General features: G+C 39.7%; 1 protein-coding gene across 1 annotated transcript; it reads right to left on the bottom strand.

The window, feature by feature from the left end:
* Positions 1–2743: 2743 nt before the first annotated feature.
* Positions 2744–4594, bottom strand: LOC311626983 (large ribosomal subunit protein eL21-like). Its single transcript, XM_084893013.1, has 2 exons — positions 4114–4594; positions 2744–2908 (listed from the first exon to the last, which is right to left on the bottom strand). The coding sequence occupies exons 1-2, from the start codon at positions 4500–4502 to the stop codon at positions 2791–2793; spliced, it is 507 nt and encodes a 168-aa protein (XP_084749139.1). The 5' UTR covers positions 4503–4594; the 3' UTR covers positions 2744–2790.
* Positions 4595–25801: the final 21207 nt, after the last annotated feature.

The raw sequence follows: 25801 nt of genomic DNA, 5'->3' as shown, positions 1-25801 counted from the left end.
ACTATCACTCTGAAACTTAGTGAAATAAGTTGTTGCTTAAAGTGATTTTTGGAGGACTAATGATTCTGAGGGTTAACATTGAATTTAGGAATGGTCACGGGACTCAGGACTGACTTAGAAGACCTGGGTTTCAGCTACAGATAAAGGGATTAGAATAGAATTTTAAGTTTCTGCAGAAATAAAGACTTTCAAGATTTTTAAGCAGAGATGAGTTGGTTAGAGAACTGAGTAGAGACCAACACAGTGTCCTTAAGGGGAGGTGGGAGCACTGACCCTGGAAGGCACTTTGGAACTTACGTTTGGGGCAGGATTAGGTGTTGCAATGATTGGCCGAGAACAATGATGTCATATGACCTGTTTTGCAGGGGTTCATTCTGTGAAGTAGAATTATCCCCTGTCCTGTATAAGTTGAATAAGTTGAGCAACCTGTTTGTAATTACCTGAGTCTAAAACCAGTCTATTTTTAACATATAAAGGCCAACTGTTTTCTGTATAGCTTTAACACAGACTGAATTTTCTATGAATGCAATGACTGTGGCAGCAGTACATGTTGCACTTTGCTCTGTTTGGGCATTGACAGAGACACGCACACTGTCTCAGATGCATTCCCGGTGTTCAGAGTCTGGCAAGGCAACCACACAGAGAGTCTGTGGAGGGAGGCAGCCCCTGATGCCTGCAGATGTCTCCGTGAGCAGCTGAACTCAGATGCTCCAAGTGCCACGTCCTTGTTTCTCCTTGTAGGTTGAGTTAAGTTTGATGAGTGATCTCACTCTGTAGCCTTACATGTTTCCATTAGCCATTCAGTAAATTCTCTCTCCTCTCTCTCTCTCTCTCTCTCTCTCTCTCTCTCTCTCTCTCTCTCTCTCTCTCTCTCCCCTGCTCCCCCCTCCAGCCCCCCCCCCGCCCCCCCATACACACGCACACACATTTCAGGGTGGGCATTGTATTATTTATTCAAACATTCTGTTGGAAGATAGGGTATCCTAGTTACATATTTTACTTCTGGTCAAGAAGACATGTTTGTTGAAAGGAGATGCTGGATTGGATGGGGTTGGGATTGACTGGGCCCTGAAGCTTTGAAACTGCAGTGAGGAAGGATATTGAGAGCGTCTGCTCAGGATTTGGAAGGAAAGCACACGGGTTTTACTCTAGGCTTAATTTCGCAGCAATAAACTAGCGATATCTGGTGACAAAGAGTTTGTTTCCTTTCCTTTACATCTTGCCTAATCACACTTCTACATTTATAGCACATTCTAGTTTCCCTGGTGTCGGATGAATTTATTCTAAATTATAAGTATTCTCAGTCCCAGCAATTAGGCTTGGCTCTCTAGCCCAAGGCATCGCATTCGCACGCAGGAGCTGCTTCCTGTTAGGCAGGGCACGCTTCCAAGAGAACCTCGCAGGCAGCCACAGCGTGGTCTCATGGCTCCGAGCCTGCGACAGCCTATGAACATCACAGGCCTCTTACCAGACCCCCCTTCCAATTCATTCCACGCTCAGTGAGACACTGAGGAAATGTAGTCTGCGCTTAAAGCTATACCATTACAGGAAGGCCTGTAACGAGGAGATGGAAGCAAGTTTTCATGGAAAGCTGGGCAGATCAGGGCCTTATTCTTGGCATTAGTGCTAGAAATAAGCAGTTGACAATTCAGTGACATCGTGACTGAACAATCACCTTTGAGCCTTTCTCAATGGAACCGCCCATCATTCATGTTGTTTTGTATGAGTGGTAGAAAATTGTGTGTGTGAAATTGTTTGTGGTCTGCCTTTAAAAAAACATGGGTAAAGAGGCATAAACAGTGAAATTCTAGGAACCACTGACACTCTGTCTAATACATCCTTGTTTTAGAAGACATTTTCCAAAATATTTTTAGGGCTTTTTATATATTCTTTATTTTTCTTTCTTTTGTTTAGCAAAGCCAAATGCTAAACATTACAATCTTAAAGAAGCAAGGGTGAGTTTGCCAACAGATACTAACCTTAAGGTCAGTAGCACAGTGGACATCTCCACTTCCAATGTTTCCTTTAGGGCTGTTGATATATGCTGGGCAGTTTCAAAGTAATAAAGTTGTAAAGAACTTTCTGAGTGAAGATGCTTTTTGCCGACTGCTCCATGTGAAAAAGATGGAAGTAATTTGGGATAACTGAGACTGACTGCTGCCTCTCTCTCTCTGTACCTCTCTTCCTTTCTTCCTCTTCCTCTCTCTCTTTCTTTCTCTTCCTCTCTCTCTCTCTCTCTCTCTCTCTCTCTCTCTCTCTCTCTCTCTCTCTCTCTCACACACACACACACACACACACACACACACACATTCACCTTCTCTTATAGTTGCCTGACAATACACTTTTTTTTTCTTGAAAACCTCCTATCGGCTTCAAACCTAGGCCTATGATGTTTCTGTCATGCTCGATATAACCTGTTTCCTGCATTGTGAAGAAAAACAAACAAACAAACACAAAAAACCCCAGACTCTTTCATCTTCACCTTCTGAAATAATAAAAGATAGCTGGACTTCTTCTTTTTTTTTTTTTGAATTAGGACAGTTTTCTTTTTGTTGATTGGCTGCCTCCTGCATGCCCCCCTACTGTGGATCGAGCCCACAACCTGGGCATGTGCTCTTGACTGGAATGGAAACTGGAACCCTTAGGTTCGTAGGCTGACAAAGGTCTATCTACTGATCCAAACCAGTTAGGGTGAAGTTTTAATTATTCTTTTGGGGGGAAGGGACACCACACTTCCACTCAATTAAAATAAACATTATTATCAGCACAGAAGTCTTTATTTTTCCCCACTTATGCCATGAATTCATAGGGAATGGGTTCCAGCAGCTCAGGCTCCTTTCCATTGGTTCTCACAAAGTGTGCTTCTCTGGGTGGAGCAGGCTGACGCTTCAATTCAGAGGTTGCCAAACTTGTTTGTGCTGTAGACCCCTTGCCATGTTTTTCGGTTTTGGGTAGACCCCCTACTTACCTGATATTGATTTTTTTGTAAATTTCTAACTGTAGTGAAGTTTAGTGTTAAAAACTTGAAATAAAAACACATGTTAAGTTTTATACATTTATTTATTGAATTTAAATTAAAACTACTCAAAATAAAATTTTGTATCTGTTATATAAAATATACGTAACCTAAAATAAACTAAGCAATAAGTAAATGTTTTTAGTGGGAAGGATGAACCTGATGCTTTAATACTAAATTATCAACATTTGGTGTCAATTTTGTAAGGTTTAATCTTAAATCTCCTCGGCTAATGATGTCCAGTCTGTTTCTTTTTTTCGTTAGGAGATTGGTAACAGCGCTAAACCCCCTTTCCACAAGGTATGACGATGGAAGAAAATAAAAAATTTCCTCGCTATATTCCATAATACGGGATAAGTAACGGGTATGTTTTTTTGCAGCCAGAATTGCTGATATCCGTTTTTAAACTGAACCTTAAGTTCTTCGTTTGTACTTATTTCAGTCAGTTCCTCTTGTATTATGACATTAGTTTCTTCTATTTCACCATATGGGTTAATTATCCACGGTGGTATTACCATAGTCAAAACATCATCAAACCTAGTTTCAAAATAATGTACCTACTTTTCTCCGGCATTCTCAAACAAAATAACACTGATTCACTATAATTTGTATGATAAACTACCAGTTTATATTTTTTTTAAATATTTTCTCAGCACTTTCCTATTCAAGATTCAGGAAACGAATGAACATATTTTTCTCACATTCATATTTATAGAGTGACGAATTGAACAAGTCGGTGCAAGTTCGCGAAGCTTTGAGACAAAAATTGGCAAGAATGTTTACTGCGCCTATGCTTGTAACAAGATGATACTGGTATATCATTATGTGCAGGTTTTTATCCTACAACTTACACAATTTTATAAACATATATAATAAATTTTTTACTTCATAGGTACTTTTATAAATAATGTATATGTTTTTATATTATAAGATAATATGATGTAAGTAAATAGGTACTATCAGTGTATGTTGAGATCCACTATCGTGGACCCCCATTTTCATTTCATGGACACCTCAAATTTTTTTTTCGCTGACGTAGACCCCTTGCAGGTTGTCATAGACCCCTGGGGGTCGATATAGACCACTTTGGGAATCACTGCTTCAATTGAACCCAGGTACCTTTCTCTTTGGCTTCCTTCTTTTTCTGATCATTTTCCTTCACACGTTTCAGGAAGCTATCTCGGCTCTTAGAGTGCTTAATATGCTCAATACGTACATTAATTCTCTTAGCAAGAATCTTGCCCTTAACTTGCTTGTTCACAATAATGCCCACTGCATGCTGGGTGACATTGTAGACTCTTCCAGTGTTGCCATGGTAACATTTGTGGGGCATTCCTTTGTGAACAGCGCCCATTCCCTTGATGTCCACAATATCACCTTTCTTGTAGATTCGCATGTATGTGGCCAAAGGAACAACTCCATGTTTTCTAAAAGGCTTAGAGAACATATAGCGGGTGCCTCTCCTCTTTCCCTTTGTGTTAGTCATTTTGGCGAATTAGTCTGTACAACCACGGCCGCCGGGAGCCACGGGCAGGGCAGACCTGGAAGATGGCGGTTCCGGCCGGAAAAGCAGATAGCTGGACTTCTTCCAGCAGATGGTGAAAAGGTGGAAAAGCTGAATTGCTAAAGAAATGGTTGAGAGAAGTGTAAGTGGTTCTTCCCAGGAGTTCCAGGGGGAGGATTCAAGTGATCGGGTACAGTTAGTTCCAGAAGAGGGATGCTTCCCTGGACCCAGGGGGTAGGGTCCTACAGAACCCTGGATGAAAACTGCAGCGTGAGCCAATAAATGCCGTGTCTTCTGATTCCCTGAAAGGAATCACTTTGAAGGCATCCTTCCGAAAATCCCAGCTAGATCCAGCTAACCCGATGATCAGATATAAAACCAAAAGCCTTCCTTCCCTCTGTCTGAAAGCTCACTTTTGCCTTTGAACGCTGTCATTCCCACACAGCAAAGGATACAGTTCTAGATCCTGGCTGTGGGAGGGGAGATACTTTTTCTAAAAAGTTCTGAAATGACATTATTCTTTTAGAAGGTAAGTTTTCTCTGGTTAACAATATAATGCTCTAGGGGCAATAATGTCTCAAGCTAGTCCCTGGACATTTTCTAGCAGTTTTGCAAGAACTGGCAGAATTTGAGGTGGGTGATCCCCTTTTTCTCACTACTTTCCAGAGCCCACCTTGAACTTGGCTTCCTGTGCACTCTCCTAGTGTAGACACCATTTAGCGCTTAATTACTCCTGAAACTACTATCGGCGCTAAGCAGGACTCTTTCAAAAAGATATAGAAATCCAAGTTGATTTTTTAATTTATTTTGAGTATCATACATGGTCATAAACATTTATAACCTCGTGTTACATTTTGCACTGAACATTTATTTTAGTGGATTCTTCATGAATCCTAAACCCTTTACATTTTTTTCACTGAATTTTTTTTCCCTAGTAGCATTCTCATGATTTTTTTTTTTTTTAACAATCAGCTCTTTTTCATTTGTTCTGTATGATGTTATCTTGAATAATAAGTAGCTTACACTAACTCAAGGAAACTACATTTTGGAGATAATTCATCTTTTCTTAGCTTTGTAAAAATAAAAAGCAAACAATATTGTATAGTATTAAAAGTAATTTAAAGACAGTAATTAAAATGACCTGGTGGATAGATTGCTTTACACTATTCTCAACACAGTATTCATTTATTTGTCATGTATTTCAACTTTTGTCTTTGTAGCTATTTTTACCCTGGTCCTTCCCAGTTTCCCCTCAACTCTTGACAGTTATAGTGTCAGGAAAAAAAAATCTGGCAAAGGTAGTATCAGTGGGTAGCAGTTTTCAAAGAATTCCACACAGGGTTAATATTACTTTAGAAATAGCTTAGATCAGAGTTCAAAACTCTGCTGAGCATAAGGATTTCATAAGGAGCTTATTAAAGCTGTAATGTTTGGGTTCTACCCTAGAAATTCTGATCAAGTCTGGGGCCTGGGGATCTTTTTTATAGCACCCTCCTTGTGGAATTATTCTGCATACCTATGCTTGAGAATCACAATGTTACCCCCCCCCCCCTTTAAAAAAATCAGACCTTGCTTAGATTTTAACTATTTAATTTCTCTATCCCCATAGCTGATAATGCAGCTTCATCTGGCCCATCACTTTTAACTGTACATCGAGGGTGTGTGTGTGTGTGTGTGTGTGTGTGTGTGTGTGTATGTGTAGTACCAATCCTAGTCTAAACAGAAGAGATTTAAATAGGGGCAATATTAAATATACTTAACAACTGGTAGATGGCAGTAGCCTACAGTAAAATCTATAGTTCCAACACTTAGCCTCCCAGGGACAACTCTAGGTCAAAGCTGATGGTGGAGTGGATACAGATAGGTGTCCAGCATTTGCCCACTAGGAGGCCAATGCTACCAACAAAGGGTCCATGTGGAACTAGAGGGGGTCCCTCAGCCCAGCCTGCGTCCTCTCCAATAGGGGACCTCTTGGGGAATGTCCAACTGCTGGTTTAGGCCCAATCCCAGTAGTCGGACATTCCTCTCAAAATCTGGGACTTCTGGCTCCTAATCACTCACATGCCTGTCTGCCCTGATTATCCCTACCAGCTCCCCTGTTGCCCTGATTGACACCTAATTGCTCCCCTGCTGGCCCAATAACCCCCAACTGCCCTCCCCTGTAGGCCATCTTGTGACAACAAGGGGTGGCCATTTTGTGATAACATGGGGTGGCCATCTTGTGATGATGTGGGGGCAGCTATCTTGTGATGACATGGGAGTGGCCATCTTGTGACAATGTGGGGATGGTCATCTTTTGATGTGAGGGCATGAGGGTCAATTTGCATATTACCTATTTACTATATAGAAAGAGGAGAAGGGGTGAGAATATTTTTATATTTTGCAGAAAACATTTACAAAACACTTGCATTTATTTTTCAGTTAACTGTCCTTTGCCTATTTTTCTATTTTGCAATAGGTTTATTTTCTTTATTGATGAGTGGAAGCTCTTTTATATTAGTGAAATTAACCCTTTGTTATATGAATGGCAAATTTTTTTTCTAGATTTTGTTCCTCTAGTTTTTATCCCTGTTATAATTTTATCAATTTACATTTTGATTTTTTATATTGTCTCTGCATATAATTATCAATGTATTTTTATAACATTTGCTTTGTACATAATAATGTTTCTAAAATTTATGTTTAAATTTTCTTATTTCTTCAGGACTTTTATTGCTTTATGTTTTACAACCATAGTTACATTTTTTAACCATCTGAAATTTATTTAGTTATAAGGTATAAAAAATAGATCCAACTTATTTTTGCCAGCACACTGACTGGCACATAATAATAAAAATAATTTTTGAATGAAAAGATTCCATAGAGTGGAGATACCAAGAATTGGAACTCTTGGTCTCTGAGTGAAAGTAGCTATATGAGAGGGCAACATAGATATATTAGATGTAAAATGACATGCAAGGCATAGAAAGAACTCAGAATAACATTATAGTCATGTTCCTAGACCTTGACTAATTATAATACTTTTTCATTTTTAATTTTTAATTGAATTTATTGGGTAACATCCTATATAATAAAAGGCTAATATACAAATTGTCCCCTCTACTGGGAGTTTGACCAGGGGCCAGGGCTGGCCAGCCCGTTGCCCATGGCCCCTTCCCTCAGCCAACCCTTCTCCTAATCTGTCCCCCCACCCCAATCATGGGCAGGGCTTGCCAGACAACCTCCCTCGGCCCCTCCCCCAGCTGACCTGGCCTAATTGGGTGAGCCGGCCATACTTCACCCATGCATGAATCCATACACCAGGCCTCTAGTCTATATATATAAAAGGCAAATATGCAAAGTGTCCCCTTGGGAGTTTGACCAGGAGACCCAGAGTTCGATTGCTCTCTAGGATGTTCACTGACCACCAGGGGGTGGTGTGGAACAAAGGAAGGCCCCAATTGACCCTGATCACTGGCCAGGCCTAGGGACCCTGCCTGTGCATGAATTTCATACACTGAACCTCTAGTTGGTTAATAAAATGATATAGGTTTCTATAATGCATCAGCTGTATATTGTATTATGTGTTCACCACCCCAAGTCAAATCTCCTTCCATCACCATTTCCCACACCTTTACTCTCTTCTACCTCTTTCCTAATTGCAATATTACATTGCTTGGAAGGCCAGAAGTATGGAATATCTTTTCAGACTGTGAAGTCAAAGATTTCCATGGTGAATGCAGGATTTAAGTTTATTCTTAGGAGATAATAGGTTTGAATAATGTCAATAGAATCTACTTTTGACTACTTGCCACTCATGAGGTCTGTTTCTGTAATGTATTGATTCCACCCCCCACCCCCCCCAAAAAAGGAGACACTTTAAAGTCTATAGATTTCTAAACTGAATAGGTAGCACTTTAATTGGTAGTATTATCAAATTAAGAAGTAGAATGAATAAAAGCAATATAGTGAGTGCTTGAAATAATTTTGTGATTTATTTCTCTCTACAGTTAAAAGAATCAATCTACAGACTTTTACAAGATAAAAATATATGATTACTGTCTTTCATTCTCAAGGGAATAAAGAAAGGAACTGCTCTAGATTTTTATTAATTCACCTCTTCAAGCTTCTTACTGAAATTTCCATTTTTAAGTCCATTTAGGCCATGAGAAAAGAGTTATCTCTAAGAAAGGAATCCTCTGCATACATATGGGGCTCATTCCTTAGGGTGCCAAAAACCAGTGCATATCTGTGCTTATAGGAAGGAGAACATACATATTGAGAAATCCTGTCTCTGCAAAGCAATTTCTTTCCCAGATCTCGGTCAGATTTTTAAGAACTAAATGAGGTACCTCAAGTTGTTGAGAGAAAAAAGAACATTGCAATCTCAACTCTGACTTAGAAATTACATCTGATGTTATCTTTGGAGAAATGTCTATTTAATTCTTCTGCTTATTTTTTTAATTTTGTTGTTGTTGTTGTTATTGCATTGACTGAGTTCTTTATTATTAGTAACCACTTACCCAATATTTAGTTTGTGATAATTTACTCCCATTGTGTAAATTATCTTTTCATTTTGGTTAATTGTTTCTTCTGTTGTATGGATGCATGAAAAGATGCTCACCATCATTAATCATCAGGGAAATGCCAATCAAAACTTCATTGCGATATCACCTCACACCTGTTAGAATGGCTGTTATTAAGATGGTAAGAGACAATAGATGCTGGCAAGATGTGGTGGAAAGGAAACACATACATGGTTGTTGGGAAGCTAAATTTGTCTACCCATCATAGAAAACAGTTTCTCAAAAAGTTAAAAATAAATCTACCATATGATCCAGCATTTCACTTGGGTATTTACACAGAGGAATGAAAGCAGGATCTTGACGAGATATACGCACTTGTAGCATTACTAACAACAGCCAAAGTATGCAATCAGAAATCAGCTAATTATTTTAGAAGAAAAAAGTTGATAGGCTCAAGGCAAACATCTATTGTCCTAGATTAATATATAAGTTTCCAGGATGTATATCTATGAATGCTGGGCGTCAAAACAGTTTCCTGTGGCTGAATTAGAGGAGTGATGCCATGCCACTGTAGGTCCAGGTAGGGTATGCAGTCAAGTGGAGACAGTTTTCTTTATTGTTCTGGCCTTCTCTGGGCAGAACCCAGGGTTTTGACTGAAGACAGTTCCCTGGGCATTATTTAATGGTCAAGTGGTGTTCTCGCAAGGGCTAATGGATCATTTTCCCCTGTGGACTGCAAGGGGAAAAGAAAAACAGCACAGAAGAAAGAGTCGGGGAACAGGTAAAGGCCGATTTGCTAAAGTTGATAAGTAACTGCTGAATTAAACACTTATATTTATGAAGAACGTGTCAGAGATGTGCCCCATCTAGACCCCAGTTTGTACTTTGCCATGTTTTGATTTAGGGAGCAGCTAATGGGACGTGCGTGAAAAGAAAGAGTGTTGATTCTTTTACTCATGAAACCCACATGAACCTTCAGAGTTCTCAGATCCCCAGGTAAACAGAACAGTGTCTTGTGTTATTTTCTCAGTTGGAGTCTGTTTAGAATAAAATTGAGCTATTTCCCCAATGTCTAAAAACAGTCACTGAACATTATTCAAACAAGGAAGAACACGTAGTCTCCTCAACTTTAATGTATTAACGACTATATTTTTTAAAGAAGTTAGCTTGTGTTAAGACTTATTCATCATTTAAAAAAAAAAAAAACACCCTTAGGTAAATAAAGCCAGTGAAGATTACCTGCCTACTAATAATATCTTTATAGGGTTTTTTTAATGATTCATATAACTGTGTCAACTTTATGCATTACATTTCAACTACATAAATATGTCTGATTTTAAGTAAGCATTTCTTATTGCTTTGGGCAAAAATCCTAATTCCTGTTTCCTTTGCTCCTCTAAAGGTTTTTTTAATGGTGAAAATTTATTTTTTTAAAAATGGTGCATTGTTTTGTCCCAGCATGTGCATGCCTGCTAAGATGAGTTCTCATCAAAGGGTGTTGGGAGCTATTGTCTGAAGTGATGTCATATTAAGTTCAAAGATATCTGCTTAACAGGTGGTTTAATATCTTGTAGGAAAAAAAGCCATTATTAGGTGCTCTAATTTCTTTCTCTTTAGATTTTTTTTTTTTTTTTTTTTTTTTTTTTTGAGTACTTGTGTACATAGAGTCTGGTCGAGTACAAAAAAAATAAAGTAACCAGTCAGGTTGGAAATTATGGTCTTGTGCTTTGTATTTGATTTTAAAGGATGTTGAGTCTACCCAATGAACATTTGACCACTAAATTCATACTGAATGTATGAAAATCAAAGGTGATAGTTACTAATGGTGATAATTTTTAGTAATCTCTCAAATTTGTTGTTTTTTCATTAATCTTCACAAGTGGCTCTATAAAGAAATGTCCTATCATTTCCATGTTATATATGAGAGCCCTGTGGTTTTGACAGAGTAACTTTTTCAAGGTGGTATAGCCAGTGGTGGGTCTCAGGTTAAAATACCATTTTCTCTACATCGAAGTCACAAGCTCTTGCCATTACTCAATGGCTCTTGAACTTTCAGATTTCATGAATCAGTAAAACGCTAAAAACCAAAACCGAAAAAATCTTTGAAACCAAAATAAAACTTAGAATGTTTATATGTCTACATAAATAAAAAGTAAAAATTAAAAGAGATGATTATTTCAATGAAACTTTATGAAAGAAGATTGCTTAACTATATTTTATTTTTAAAAGTTAACATGTAACTATATCATTAATTTGTGTTTCTGGAAGACCAGTCATCCTGAATATGTCCCTTTCTGATCTGAAGGGAAAGCTTACTTAGAGCATGTGTGCAGCGAATGTATCTCTCGACATTTCAACCATAAAAAGCAAGAAAGTCACACTTCAGAACAAAAAACAGTTTTAAAAAATGGTTTGTTCCAGTTCATTTAAAAATTATTTTCAATTACAGTTGACACACAATATTATATTAGTTTTAGATGTACAGCATAGTGATTAGACATTTATATGCCTTGCAAAGTGATCACCTGATAAGTCTAGTACCCTCCTGGCACCTTACGTAGCTATTGTAATATTATTGGCTACATTCCTTAAACTATATTTTACATTTTTGTGACTAATTTATACTGATTTTCTTTCCCCCTTTCCACCCATCCTTCCCCCCTACCTCTTCTGATAACCACCAATCAAAGAAGTTCTTGCTGGGAAAGGAAAGGAAAGTTGGTAAATGTACACCAACCATACTCATATCAGCACGAGTTGACCTTATCTTTCTCACTTTGTCAAAGCCTAGTGACAGCTGCCATGGCCCAGTACAAATATTTGGAAACCACGTAGAACAAACAACTGCTTTCATCATTTGGATATCTGAGATAGAGAGAGCAAAATGGCCAGATATAGATTTCAGTAACACCTTCTAGATCTATAATGTAAAACAAAAGGCCCCTCCCAGTGTCTGTGGGGACTACAGCTGGTCCCAGGTATCTTCCACAAGTGCTATCAGGAAACACAGCCTTTTCCCCATTCCCTAAGGCAACAAACTGAAGTAGGTTTTTCTTTCCACTTTATTGTTTTCAGATGTTTGCCTACTCTCAACTGACCGTTTGTTTTACTGATAAATTTGAAGGAAATTACAGTATATGTACACAGAAGGCCAGGAGTGTCCCCTCAAGCTTCTGGGTAACAAAAGGAGACTGTTTCTTTCAACTTTGGGGTCAACTAAACAACTGAACAAAGGGGTAGCTTCATCAGTAGGAGCTGGAATGATGACTTCATTAATAAATCAGCTTCCAAAGCTTATTTTAATCTGAGAAACACTTTCCCTCAGTGTCATTGTTAATTGAAAACAATTTAATGACAATGGTACTTACGGTACATATGTAAATATAAAAATGAGTATAAATTCTAGCACTGGCCAGGTAGCTCAGTTAGTTAGAGGATCATCCTGATATACCAGGGTTGCAGATTCAATCACTGTTCAGGGCACAGGCATGCATACATAAGTGGGACTGTCACAGGCCTCCCCCTGGTGCCACACTGAGTTGTCCCTCTTGCCTGGGTGGCTTCCTCTTTCCAGCCAGTGCTCTTGGAGTTCATTAGCAAATCAATAGGTCTTCATATTATTTATTGATCCTACAGGATACTTTGGTTCTGATGTGAATCCTTTTAGAATAAAAGAAGAAAGCAGTTTAGATTATCCATTGATTTAGCTTCTTTATCAATTAACTGGAGGTTCAGTGCATGGATTTGTGCAAGGGTGGGGTCCCTCGGCCTGGCCGGTGATTAGGGACATTGGGGGCATCTTGCCCAGTCCTGATTGGGCCAATCAGGGATGGCCAGTCAGGGGTGGCTGTGGGAGGTTGGCTGTGGGAGCACACAGACCACCAAGGGGAAGCTCCTGTGGTGAGCACTTTCCCCCTGATGGTCAGGGTGTGTCATAGTGACTGGTCGATTGGTTGACCAGTCCTAATGGTTGCTTAGGCTTTTATATATATAGATAGATGATTGAAAAGTCACCTCCCATTTGGCTGGGATGTCTCTGACTGCAGTTATTGTTTTATTGCGGATAGTAAGCTCTGGACTTGTTCATTTATAATTCCAGTCCCTCAGAAAGTACTGCTAATAAAAAAAGTCATTAAAAGATCTAATAAAATGTTCAGTGCTACTTGACATCCAAAAAAAAAGAGGGTGGGGAGAAGCTTTTGGATGGCTGTATTATGTGACCTCACTTGCCCCAGATGCAGAAAAGAATTGGTGCCCATTGCACATGTGACCCAGCTGTCCCATTCTGCTGGTCAGTGTGAGTGTGGCCCAAGCAGTGACCTGAAGTTGGGGACATGCTGCAGCCAGCTGGGATCTTTCTGCTGTTACACAGCTGGCAACTGGGCAGCGGCCTCATCTGGGGAAGCCTGAGGTCGTTTCATGTTCCTGAAGGGATGGCAGTTTCCTCTCTGTTTCCAAAGCCAATTATTTGAAGGGATCATGTGCTCTCACTTACAGAGGGGGGCGGGTGCCAACAGTGGATTTCAAAGTCAGTTTTTTGGAACCTGGAAAATATATATATATATATATATATATATATATATATATATATATATATATATATATATTATATATATATATATTTATTATATATATATATTTTTATTTTTTTTCTATCAGAAATAACAAAGGAAAAGGTAGAAAAGGCCAGCCCATTGAAATCTATTTAAATTCAAACCTCAATGGAATCACACACATGTGCAAAGAGAAGCAGTAGGAGAATCGAATATTGTAGCCTGGAAATGAAGATTGTGTTTGCAAATCCAATAATTATAACTTAAAATAACCAAATTAATAAAGGCAGTTTCTTATTTCCATGACATGGCGTTGCCAATGGCCTTTTTAATTAGGGAATGATGAAAAGAAGTTTGGAGACTTGGGAATTATTGAGGGGGAATTCTCAGGACATGCAGGGGCTTTAGGCATTGAAGAGTATGTTCACTTTAAAACTATACTTTGACACCCTTGTTTGGCTAGCACCAATCAGCCATTATAGGTTCATTTTTAATCACAAAAGAAGAAATGCAGAGAAAACACAGGGAGAGTGTTTTGAAGGGTTTCCTGAAATTCAGAGCCTGAGACAAAGTTTCCTGGGAGAACACTTGTGGATGCACCCCCGGTGGGGGGGGAGGGCTCAGGACTGGGGAAGGAGAGGTTGGGCTGAGATGCAACCCTAACGAAGGACTCAGCTGGTCCTATGGAGCAGGCACAGACCTCTAGAGTTGTCCCATCTTGAGGCAAGAGACCAAGATTTATTTATATCTAGTCAGTGACCAGTTTCTGGGTAGGGGCCACTCTCAAGGAATGGATTGTGATCTTAAGCAAGGAGACTCTCTGGCTGAGAGCCATCCACGGAGAGGAACAGCCAGGCGAGTCTTTGGAGAATAGGGGTGGGGTGGCTTGGCCCTCAGACTGAAATCACAGTGTCCAAGGCAGAGCCAGGTTTCTTTTTGTTTCTGAGGTAGCTGGGCAAGAGCTAAAGAAAAGAGGAAAATGTGTGTTTATGCACATGCATGAGTGTTGGGGAGACCACGTGTTTCTTTGGGGGATGAATCCATCTGAGAGCTGTGTCGGAGGGCAGCCAGCCAGGGGAAGGGAAGGAGCGGTGAGAGAAGGCACCGCTCAGGCTGCAGGCTGTGCTTGCTCAGTGGTGAGAGGATGCTGGCCTGGGGCGGCAGCCCGGGCCTGGTGTTGACTGCAGGGAACCTCAGAGGCAGATGCATATTCTCCCTGGAGGACTCCTGCACGGTGGAGCTGGCAGAACCACAGGGGTGGTTCCCAACATTTTTGGAATGGGAAAAATCAGTTGTTTGAGGCAATCCAATTTTACTGACCTTTTTGTTGTTTTTTAAATTTTTGTGACATTTTGCATTTTTCTATAAAATAGTGCTGTATGGCAGGCAATTATTTTTAAAAATATATTTTTATTGATTTCAGAGAGAAAGGAAGAGGGACTGGGACAGGGAGACAGAAGGGGGAGGGAGAGAGAGAGAAAGAGGAAGAGAGAGAGAGATCAATGATGAGGGAGAATCATTGCTTGGGTGCCTCCTGCATACCTCATACTGGGGATTGAGCCCACAACTCGGGCATGTAACCTAAATAGGATCCAAAGTGTGACCTCCTAGTTCATAGGTCAATGCTCAATTGCTGGGCTAAGCCAGATGGGCAGGCAATTATTTTTTATACCAATGCGGAACTAATTGTGGGTTATTTATTACTTTTTAAATTAACTGTGTCTTAAGAATTTTGTGATATCCTCTGAGCCACCTGGACATCCAGTAGGTTGTTACAAAACCAGTTGGAAATTTGGGGGCTCTCTTGTAGAGAACACTGTCTGGAGGAGACACAAAAGAATAGAGTCGTTCTTGCTTTCAAGGAGAGTATGACTCAATTTTAAAAGGGAGAATTCAAAGTAAGCTGTTTTTCAAATGTCAGGGAGTGTTTTATTCTTCTAGAAAATGAAAACAAAAAACAACACTTTTCTAGAATATGGAGAACACTCAGGGAGAGAGTGAGGCCAGCGAACAGATGCATCTTTCTCTCTATCTAGAAGGATAAACAGCCAGAGACCTCCAAAGTGAGTCAGCATGCTGTTTACACAATCCGGGGCACCTCGGGTTGTAGTATCACTTTCTAGTTTGTGTAGTCCTCGCAGTCCTGTGGAAGGTGCTTACCTCAGTTTGGGGAGGCATTCTGGGACTTCTATGGCAGGCATGGTCCCTTCCTCATCTTTGGGCTCGTTGATTTAGAATGGACTTGCATGCTTTTCTGGAATTGAGGTTTCCCTCTGCTTAGGAAATAATTGCCTGACAGAAGCCACCCTACTTTGCGTTTCTTTGTTCTATTTTGTATTTAAAAAGTCACTGCTTGTCCGGTTTGCTTTCTTTACCTTCACCTTATTTAGCTCTTAGTACCAGGCAAATCACACATGGAAACGACCTTCTCTGCAGATCAGCGTTTGGTGGGAACAGGGGAGAGAAAGCACGACTGTGCCTGGGAAGGGGTCTGTTTCTCTTTATCTCCTTCCATTCCGCAGGGCTCCGGAGAACCCTCCGAAGGAACCTGCCCCAGCCACTTCCCAACCCTGTGCGCTGATTGTGCTGTAAGCAGATGTTTATGTTCTCATTCCTGGTGATACAGCCAGGGTGCCCGTGATAAACAGAAGATGTGGGAAACGTTTATCTCTGAGTCTTCCCTCCACCCCCCTTGCAGGAACCGTCTCTTGTTCAAACTCCAGGCTTGCTGTCTCCTCCTGCCAGATTTCTTCTTTGGCCTCCCATAGATCATGGCCCAGCTTTCTTACATCTTTGCTGTGTCAACTTGCGCTGTTTATGGGTATCATTACCTCAAGGCCTTGTTGGAAGACTGGCCAGTTCTTCTCGTCAATCAGTTCATGGCAAGCTGATTATATATGCTCATGAATTATGTTCATGTTAACAGTTGATAAAAATCAATGCTAAAGATGCATGCCCTTGCACAGAACCCATTTCCATCTTATATGCCTTGGGTCTTTAATGCTTTATCTCCATTCAGGCCTCCCAGCCTGCCCTGCGTTTAGGGAAACATTCTCAGGATACACACATTTTCCCTGGAACGTCAAATTTACTTGAAAACTTAGTTGGAAAACCCAGATTATTTGCAGATTACAGCAAATACAGTGGAAACCAAAAGTCCCCATATCTTAAAAATAAATCATGAGACATCAGGAAATTTTTACTTTTGGGAAACTGCTTTGAGCTTGGTTTTTAGATACCCTGGGATTTGTTCTCACTTCCTTCTCCCATCAGGGATTCTTGGATGAAAAACTGAGAGGCAGTGGCTTAAGCCAAAAGTAGTTTTCAATGGTCAGAATTCGAGGCTTTTTAGGAGGTTGGTGGGAAGACTTTTTTTTTTTTTTGTCTTCAGCATTTCTCTGATCACTTGCCCAGATATGGGATGTATTTCATGGGCCATTCATGTGGGCAGAAATACATTTTTCAGGCCTGAACACTTTCTGAAACTCTACAAAATTGTGCTCGGTTTTATCTGTGCTTTTGCTCATGTGTCTTGGTGGGTGAGTTAAAAGTCCCAGTGATGACATGTAGCAAAAAGATGACAGAGCTGCTTTTTCGTTTGCATTTTGGTGTAAGATAAGATCCTTCAGATGCTTCTTCATAAAGGGTATTTTGAAGTTGTTGAATTATTTACTTATAGTAGACAAGTCAATATCAAACAAGAAACTGAGCCTTCAGGGAACTTTGAAGATAGGTTTAAACTTTTAAATATGCTCATTTGTTTTAGTGCATAACAAACCCTATTCTCTAAACAGGAACTGTAATGAGGAAATGCAGAGTTAATGGGGTTATTTTTATTCATTTGTTATTTTAGTCAGAGGATCTCCTAGAGAAGAATTATTACAGGTTTGGACAATAGTTCAAATTATTCATAGTTTGTTGCTTTAATGTCTACAGTGTCCAGCTGTGACTTCATAGCTCATGTGCTTTCTTTACAAAACGGATCACATTGATAGCAAAGCCAAAACATTATTCTCATTTCCTTTGAAAGGAAATTTCTATTTTTACATTGTTTTCAATAAATTATTTACTGTAACTATCGATTGAAATATGCTTACCATCTTTTGATATATCGGGGTGGGAGGGAAAGCATATTTCATCTCTCCGCAAAACTGGTGAGTGTTTTCCTAGTGATTCTGAGGGATTTTGGGGAAAAGCCCTACCCCAAAGTAGTTTTTCTATTTTCATGAAATCTACTAGTAGAGATTTATTATTCCAATTTAAGCAGCATTCTGGCAGGAACAGCCCCTAACATCACATGTTAATCACTTAAACCTTAGTGCCGATTTGTTTATTGGCAGCTTTGTCATTTTCAGCCAAGAGTTATTGTTGAGAATATCTATTTTCAACTCAAAGAACACTATTTTAATTACATTAAAGGAAATGGGAAAAAACAAGTAAATAATATCATTGTACCACTCTAACAGAATAAGTTCACCTTTGCATGGTTTCCTTCCTGTTTTTGTCCATTTTCTAATAGTGATGTAATACATCACTATTGATACACATTTCTAATAGTGATGTAATCATGGTATTGACTCACTGTGCCTACCTACCATGCTGTGTGGCCCATGAAGGTACTTAGTAGGTCCTTGTTGAAGGAATGAACAGACTATCACTACATCAGAGCTTAAGGCTATGTGTCTGCTTTCAACTGTGATCTTGAGTATTGCCCTTTGCAGCCCACCAGATCCATGACATCATATACAAAGGACATAAGATCAACCACTCAGTCTACCTCTTCCCTGCATCATGGGACCAGTAGCCAGTAAGGCAAATTGGATATTTAAATGCCCTTTGAGGCAATAACCAGGATGTCTTTTCAATTCTGGGATAAACATCTTTTGTTTCAGCTTCCATTTGAGTCCTGATTCTGTCCTACAGATAGCAAGACTGGAGCTGCTCTTTCAGACCTGCTTCAGGCTCTCGGAAAGCTTTGGCCAACACCAGCTCTTGAGCTTCTACCTCTCAGGTCTCAGATATAGACTTCATTCTTGCCTCAGCCTTCAGACCCATATCTGGCCTCCAGACTGCTGAAGAGAGCAAAGTGTGAAATACGTATAGGTCATGCCTGTCCTGGGTCCATTTCTCCCAGTGAAGATTATTTCACATTGTTCAGAATCAAACATTATCCCAAAGCTCCCCTTTAACCAATCCTTCCCTTCCAGCGTACCTCCCTGAGTCACCCTCTCATTAACCCATTTCCCCCTAATTATCAGCCTAGGGCCTTCTTCTTTGAACCATTTTTATTTTTCTGCTAAAAAGTTGAATGTATAGTTAAAACATTTGAAACTATAGAAAGGAAAAAATAACTTTATTAATTGGACTACAGGGCTTGTTTTGAGTACTCTAAACTTCTGTATATTCTTCTTAAAGAATTTTTTAAATGGAAAAATTCAAATATATGCAAATTAGAAAAAAATAGTACTCTATGTACCCATTATCTAGCTTCAATTGTTATAACAAATGGCCCAATTAGTTTTATCTATATCCCAACAACTACTTCCTCAGTTCTATTTTTTCAGTTAAATTTTAGATCTCCTATAATTTTTACTGTAAATATATAGTTAAGGACTCCTTTCTTAAACCTAACTATGACATCAATGTCACATCAAAGATATCATTAATTTTTTAATATAATCACATTATCCTCTCTATTTTCATATTTCCCTAATTGCCTCAGATATTTTAAAATATTTTTTTTTCAAATTTGGGGCTAAATAAGGCCATAAATGTAATTGGTTAATATATCTCTAGCATCTTTCAATCTATAAATTCCCCCTTCATATTCATTTTATTTTTTCTTATAATGTAATTATTTAAAAAGCTAGATAATTGATCCCATAGGATACTCCACAGTCTGGATTTTGCAGACTGTATCACTGAAGGACTGTAAAATGCTCCTTTGTTCTTGCATTTCTTATAAATTAGTAGCTAGATATTGAGGCTTAATCAGACATAGATTAATGAATTAATTAAATTTTGACAAGAACACAGTTTAGGTTAGTTACACTGTGCACTTCTATTTGGAGATATTTAAATGTCAAATTGTCTTCTTTTTATAAAATTGGCAGCCACTCAATGCTAAGATCTATAATTTGTTAAGGGTTGCAAAATGATGACATTTACATTCTATCTTTCCCCTTTCCTTTATTAGTCTTATCAGCTATCTGCTTGCCCCAGTGCTCTTTGAATAGGCAAGGCCTGATCCAGCCCAATTCTTCCCCTTCATTAATCAGTTTTCAAAAATATTAGCGGGGCCGAAACCGGTTTGGCTCAGTGGTAGAGCGTTGGTCTGCGGACTGAAATGTCCCAGGTTCGATTCCAGTCAAGGGCATGTACATTGGTTGCGGGCACATCCCCGGTGGGGGATGTGTAGGAGGCAGCTAATCGATGTTTCTCTCCCATCGACGTTTCTAGCTCTCTATCTCTCTCCCTTCCTCTCTGTAAAAAATCAATAAAATATATTTTTTTTAAAAATTAGTGGGTTCGTTATGTTGACACAAGAAACATCCAAACTAGTGGAGAATTTTTATGAGTTTATTTGAACCAAAACTGACAACAATTGCTGGGAAGCAAGTTCTCAGATGCTTTGAAGAATAATAGTCTGTAATTTTATACATTTGACATTAAGGAGGGGATATAAGGAATATAACATGAAGGTGGGAGAAAGCAAGGCGGGATTGGATTGCAGGACCCTTAACAAGATTATGTGCTCTCTAGAGAATGGTTTAAGGGGTCTTAAAAGGCATTTCAAACGTGTGCTAACTAACCTAGATGCACAGAAAAATGGACAGGTCCTGCTTAAGGCAAAGATAAACCTTTTGCTAAAAAAGTTATATGCTTGGAGCTTGACTACTCACTGAAACCTGCTCAATTAGGAACTTTGGATCAGATCTCTCTGTGAGGTTACTTCCCATAGAGCCCCTTTTCATCCACTGTTAGCATCCTTCCAAGGTGACCCATTAATTAGTAAAGTCATTATTATGAAATAAGCATATTTGATGTCTTTTAAATCATTGTTGTTGTATACTTATTGGTGCTCAAAGCTGTCCACCAGTGTCTTCTGAGCGGCCTTAGTAATTTTTGAGAGAAAGCATTCTTGTTTCCTGATATGACAAGACACTGCATACTCGTCCTCTATGTGTTCTTTCTCATAGTTGGAGTCAGCCTTTTCCCCAAGGGAACATGACCCTCTTGAGTTAGAAATGACTTATATGAATAGAAATATGGGACCTAGGGCTGCTCATTGCTCTTGGGTTGGTCATTGTTTCTAGATCTTTTCAGAGGACAGAGCGAGGAAATGTGTATTTATAAAATAAAATGCATTGTGAGCACATGCTGATACTTCTGATTAAGACAACAGGGTGCTAACTCTTAGATCTCACATTTGTATTTCCTTTCTCTCGTGGTAAAAAATTCTGTTGCTTTTTTTATAACACCAACACAATTACTCATTTGTTTAGTCTCACAATACACATATAACAGACTCAAAATAATCATACCTACTACAAACATTAACGATTTGATTATTGAAAGCAGTTTAAGACTTGTTTGTAGTTATTTTTTTTTCTTCAGGGTATGTCCTAATAGGGGTATATTGTGAGTTTACAGTGCTTCACAGTTCTTTGAAATACTTCCTGTGTGGTTTCGCTCCTTATCTCATATACAGTTTCATTCACTTGATTACTTTTGCTCCTAATTTTTAAGGATTATGATTTGTTATATTTAATTTTGTTTTATAATTATGTAAAATATTTTAACGTGCCAAACTCAAATCTACAAACCAAGGTATATTCAAAGAAGTCTTGCTTTGTCCCCTGTCCTCTCTAAAAAATTTCTTCTCTTCTCAGGAGTAACAATTAAAAAATTATGTTCATCCTTCCATTTCTTTAAATTAGTAAGTACTTTTAGGTATTTACATCCTCTCCCTCCTTCCTAACAATACCTACCTTTTTACAATTGCCTTTTCCACTTAATAATTTACCTTAGGTTCACTCCATAATAATATAGAGATAATTCTCATTTCATTTTATAGCTGCCATATACTTCAATGTGTTATCGTATCTTTGTATATTCAGTCAATTTTTTGTTATGGACATTGAGGTTATTTCCAAGTTTTTTGTTACTACAAATTTGATTCAACTTCTGACACATTTGAAATTTATCCTACTTTCTTATATAAAAAATGGATCAATTTTTCCTTTTTAAAATAGTCATCTGGTTATGCCAGTTCCACTTACTTAACAGTCTATCTTTTCCTCACCCATTTGAGATATTGGTTTTATTATATATTAAACTTTCATATGCAATTGTATTCATTGCAGGGTTTTATACTCTATTGAAGATATTACTATGGGTTTTGACTGAAATTTGAGTTTTAGCGAAAGAAATCATCAGGTCCTGTGTTGCCCTGAGCACAGGGAGATATACAGTGACATATGCCTCTAAGTTAGCTCAAAGACCAGAAGCATTGTAGATGATTAATAACTATTTAGTTGCATGGGTGACTTATTAAAAAGTTAATTAGCAAATGACTACAGAAATACTTTTGATATATATATATATTTTGAACAGGACAAGATTCCTAGGAAATATCATTTAGTAACAGTACAGTGGTGGGCAGTGTAATGGGAAGAAAACTAATAATGATTTTCATCACCTATCTGTGGGGAGCTGCCCTGAATTAATGACTGTTATAGAATTGGGAGAGTGAGTCATAACCTTAATCTCTCCTGTATATTCCTGATCTATCACCCCTGGAGCCACCAATAATCCTTTCATGGTTGTGCTACTTCTCCCTAATAATATCCCCACTGTCCCTGGAGGGAGGGGTCCATACACTCCTGTGGGGAGAGCTTGCATACCCATCTCAGGAGTTAGTACTGTGTAGGTGGAGGCACTGAGGTCCAGTCCTGCGCTCCCTGGGGTTGCTCGGAACAAGTCACAAACGGATTTTCCCCGTTCTTCTGGGACTCCCCCTGTAGGGATTGTCCCTGGATGGCCCCATAACATTGTTGCGGGGCCTGAGGCTGGCCCCGCTTCCAGTTTCCCTGAAGGGGAGGCAGACGGTTTCCTTGTAAATCAGTGACTGACTTACAATCTCTTGCCCAATGCTTTCCCTTCCTGCCCTGAGGACATGTCCCCGGTGCCTTTGCCTGACTATTACTGCACCCCTGGTTACTAGACATTGAGCAGCTCGATGTCCCATCTGTCCGCAGGAATAACAACTGCCAGGGGGACCAGCCACTCTAGGCTTGCCCTTTTTCTTCTGTAGTTGCTGGAACAGGACCTCCTTGACTGATTTCCCTGGTAGGGCCGCAGCCAAAGTGATACCTTGTACATACGAAGGTCCTATGTCCGCGCATAACCTCACATAATCTGATAAGCTTCCTTTCTTTCTCAATGGTCTTGTGCCCTATTGAGATCTGCAGTGGCTTGACAAGTAGAATTAGCATTCTCATAAACCAATTGTTTTACAAGCATCATGCCAGCATCACTGTCATTAATAAGTTTCTCAGTAGCTTCCAAAAGCCTGGAAACAAAATCTTGATATGGCTTATCGGGACCTTGTCTGATTTTTGAAAGATCTTCAGTCTTTTTATTGGAGCTAGGCAGCCTTCGCCAAGCTCTCTGGGCTGCCGCGCTAATTTGAGAATAAGCTCCTGGCAAATAGTTAAGCTGCTGATCAGTGGCCCTATACGCCCCTTCTCCAGCAAGCATGTCAAAATCTATAGGGTTATCTTGTGCCCTATTGAGATCTGTAGTGGCTTGACATGGCTCCACAAATTCTGATTTCCACAGCAGATAATCCCCGCCACTCAGGCCGGCTCTAGCCAGCTGCCCCCAGTCGTTAGGGGGCAAGGCCTGGGTGGCTAGGGCTGCAAGCATCGCCTCAGTAATTGGAGCTGTAGGTCCATACTGGGCACATGCTGCCTTCAGATCTTTAAGCTGTTTAAATGGAATGGGTTGGTGTACCCGTTGTTGATTTTCCTCAAAAACTGGGTATAGGCTAAAACAGGGGGATGGACCTGGAGCCCAGGGAATATCCCTGTTGGGTTGTGCTGGAACGGCTAGTGGCTTAAAGCCAGGCCGCTCCTGCAAGGCAGCTATGACCGGCTGAGGAGAGTCCAATGGGATCAGAGGTGGAAGATCTAACCCCACGATCACCGGTGGTGGATATGATCCTATCCTCTCCACATTTGGAACAGTTAAAGCCTTCGGACCCTTAGGACTCTCAGGAAGAAGTCTTTTCAGTACTTCTATTAACATCTTGTTAACTGCTCTCAAATCATCATCTAACACTGCTTTCCAGTCTGGCTCCTTCTTTTTCTGCTTAGCATTAATCATCAGTATCCAGGGCCCTGGGTCATCATCATGATAATGAGCAGCCACATCCTTTAAATCTTCCTGATCTTGAGGTATTAAGCCATTAAATAGATCATCATAATGATGTTCCTGGGCCAGCAAAAGTTCCTCCTTAGCCTCCTGATAGGGATTTTCTGGCAGAGGAGGTGGCATCAACTCTCCCTGATCTTGTGGAGCAGTAGGAGTTAACTCTCCAGTTTCTTTGAAGCTAAAGTTTGATGTACTCTTCCCTCTCATAAGACCCTCAGACCACCGATGTCCTCCATGTCTGGGATCAAGGCAATCTCTGATTTGATTCCATAAAGAAAAGGTGTCTACTGGGACCTTCTTAGGTCCGTGGGCAGAATAATAGTCTTGTAGTTTTATTCCCACTCTTTTCCAGGTTTCAAAATCTACCGTTCCTTCTTCAGGAAACCAAGGGCACACTTCTTCTACAAAACTTAAAAAATTCTCTAATTGTCTCTGCCCTGCCTTAAAAGATTCTCTAATTGTCTCTGCCCTGCCTTCACGCCTCTAGAACGAAGCATACTCTTAAGAACTTGCATGAACAGTGCTCTGCTATTCCCTTGCCCCATTATTTCTTACTCCCGACTATATCACACTCACTGCCCAACCCAACCTTACCTTAATCCGGACGCGTCCCCTTTGCTCCTCGGGCAGTGTCATCTACCTTCGTCCCAAGTTTTCAGCCACCTGCCGGAACCTGCCAGCAACGAACAGTACCTGATTGAGGGGTTGAGGGTGAGAAAAAAGAAAGACAAGAAAAGATGGGGTCGGGAGGACTGAGACTTAAGTCTGCAGTCCCGAATTTTATTTTTCCAACCTTTAAATACAATTCTGAAGGAGGAAATATTTATTTCAGGCAATCATACAGGTGGCCGTTTCTGCTAACATGATGAGTTCCTGTACAGATAAGTTCCTTCAGCACCTGACCTTTTACAACCACCTGACCTTTTACAACTCCTTTTACAGCTCCTACTGTGTCAGCAGGCTCCTATCAATTGTTTTACCCTAAGGCAAAGACATCTGCAGTGAGCAGCACTCCTAGGGGCAGTAGTAATTTTCCACTTAGGTTAATGGAAAAGGGGGCACATGGAGAGCTGTGTCCTACACCCATGCCTGCATTCAGGCATATAGGACCCCTGCATTCAGGGCAGCTCCCCACACCTATCAACTTAGAAAAATAATACAGTTGTACATTTAAAAAATGTGAAAATCTAAGAATTTGTGTGATAGTCTTAAAATGTAATTAGCCCTCACTGGTTTTGCTCAGTGGATAGAGCATGGGGGGGTCCTGGGTTTGAATCCAATCAAGTGCATCTGTCTCAGCTGAAGACTCTTTGGTCAGGGCACATGCAGGAGGCAACCAATTGATGTGTTTCTCTCACATCAGTATTTCTCAGTCTTTCCATCTCTCTTCCACTCTTTCTAAAATCAATGGGAAAATATCCTTGGGTTAGGATTAAAAATAATATATATATATATATATATATATATATATATATATATACACATATAACTAGATAATTTCAATTATTGAGAAGCTTTACTACTGCACTTAAAAGAAAACAACCAGTGATGAATATTTTGAGAAAGGATTAATCCTTTTGGATTGTGAATAATTGAGTGTTAAATGAGATGCTTTCTTGGTTCAGATTTTTTTAAACCTTATTTTATCTTTAATTATTTATTTTTTCATTCTTTATTGTTGAAAGTTTTCCTATGTCTCCTTCCCCACCCCACCCCCATTGACCTCTCCCCATCCACTCTTTCCCCCAGCACATGCCCCCATCCCCCTAAGAGGGTATATGTAATA

The sequence above is a fragment of the Pipistrellus hanaki genome (genome assembly GCF_964339955.1).
Source record: "Pipistrellus hanaki genome assembly, chromosome: 8".
Lineage (NCBI taxonomy): Eukaryota > Metazoa > Chordata > Mammalia > Chiroptera > Vespertilionidae > Pipistrellus > Pipistrellus hanaki.
The sequence above is the reverse complement of the archived record's forward strand: the minus strand, read 5'-3'. Positions and strand labels throughout refer to the sequence as shown.

What these genes read in the sequence shown, in the direction of transcription:
- LOC311626983 (XM_084893013.1), bottom strand. Translation starts at nt 4,502, where the DNA reads ATGACTAACACAAAGGGAAAGAGGAGAGGCACCCGCTATATGTTCTCT. An exon ending in ACCTGGGTTCAATTGAAGCA is followed by an intron (nt 2,909 to 4,113) that starts GTGATTCCCAAA and finishes AGCACAAACAAG; the next exon opens with TTTGGCAACCTCTGAATTGA.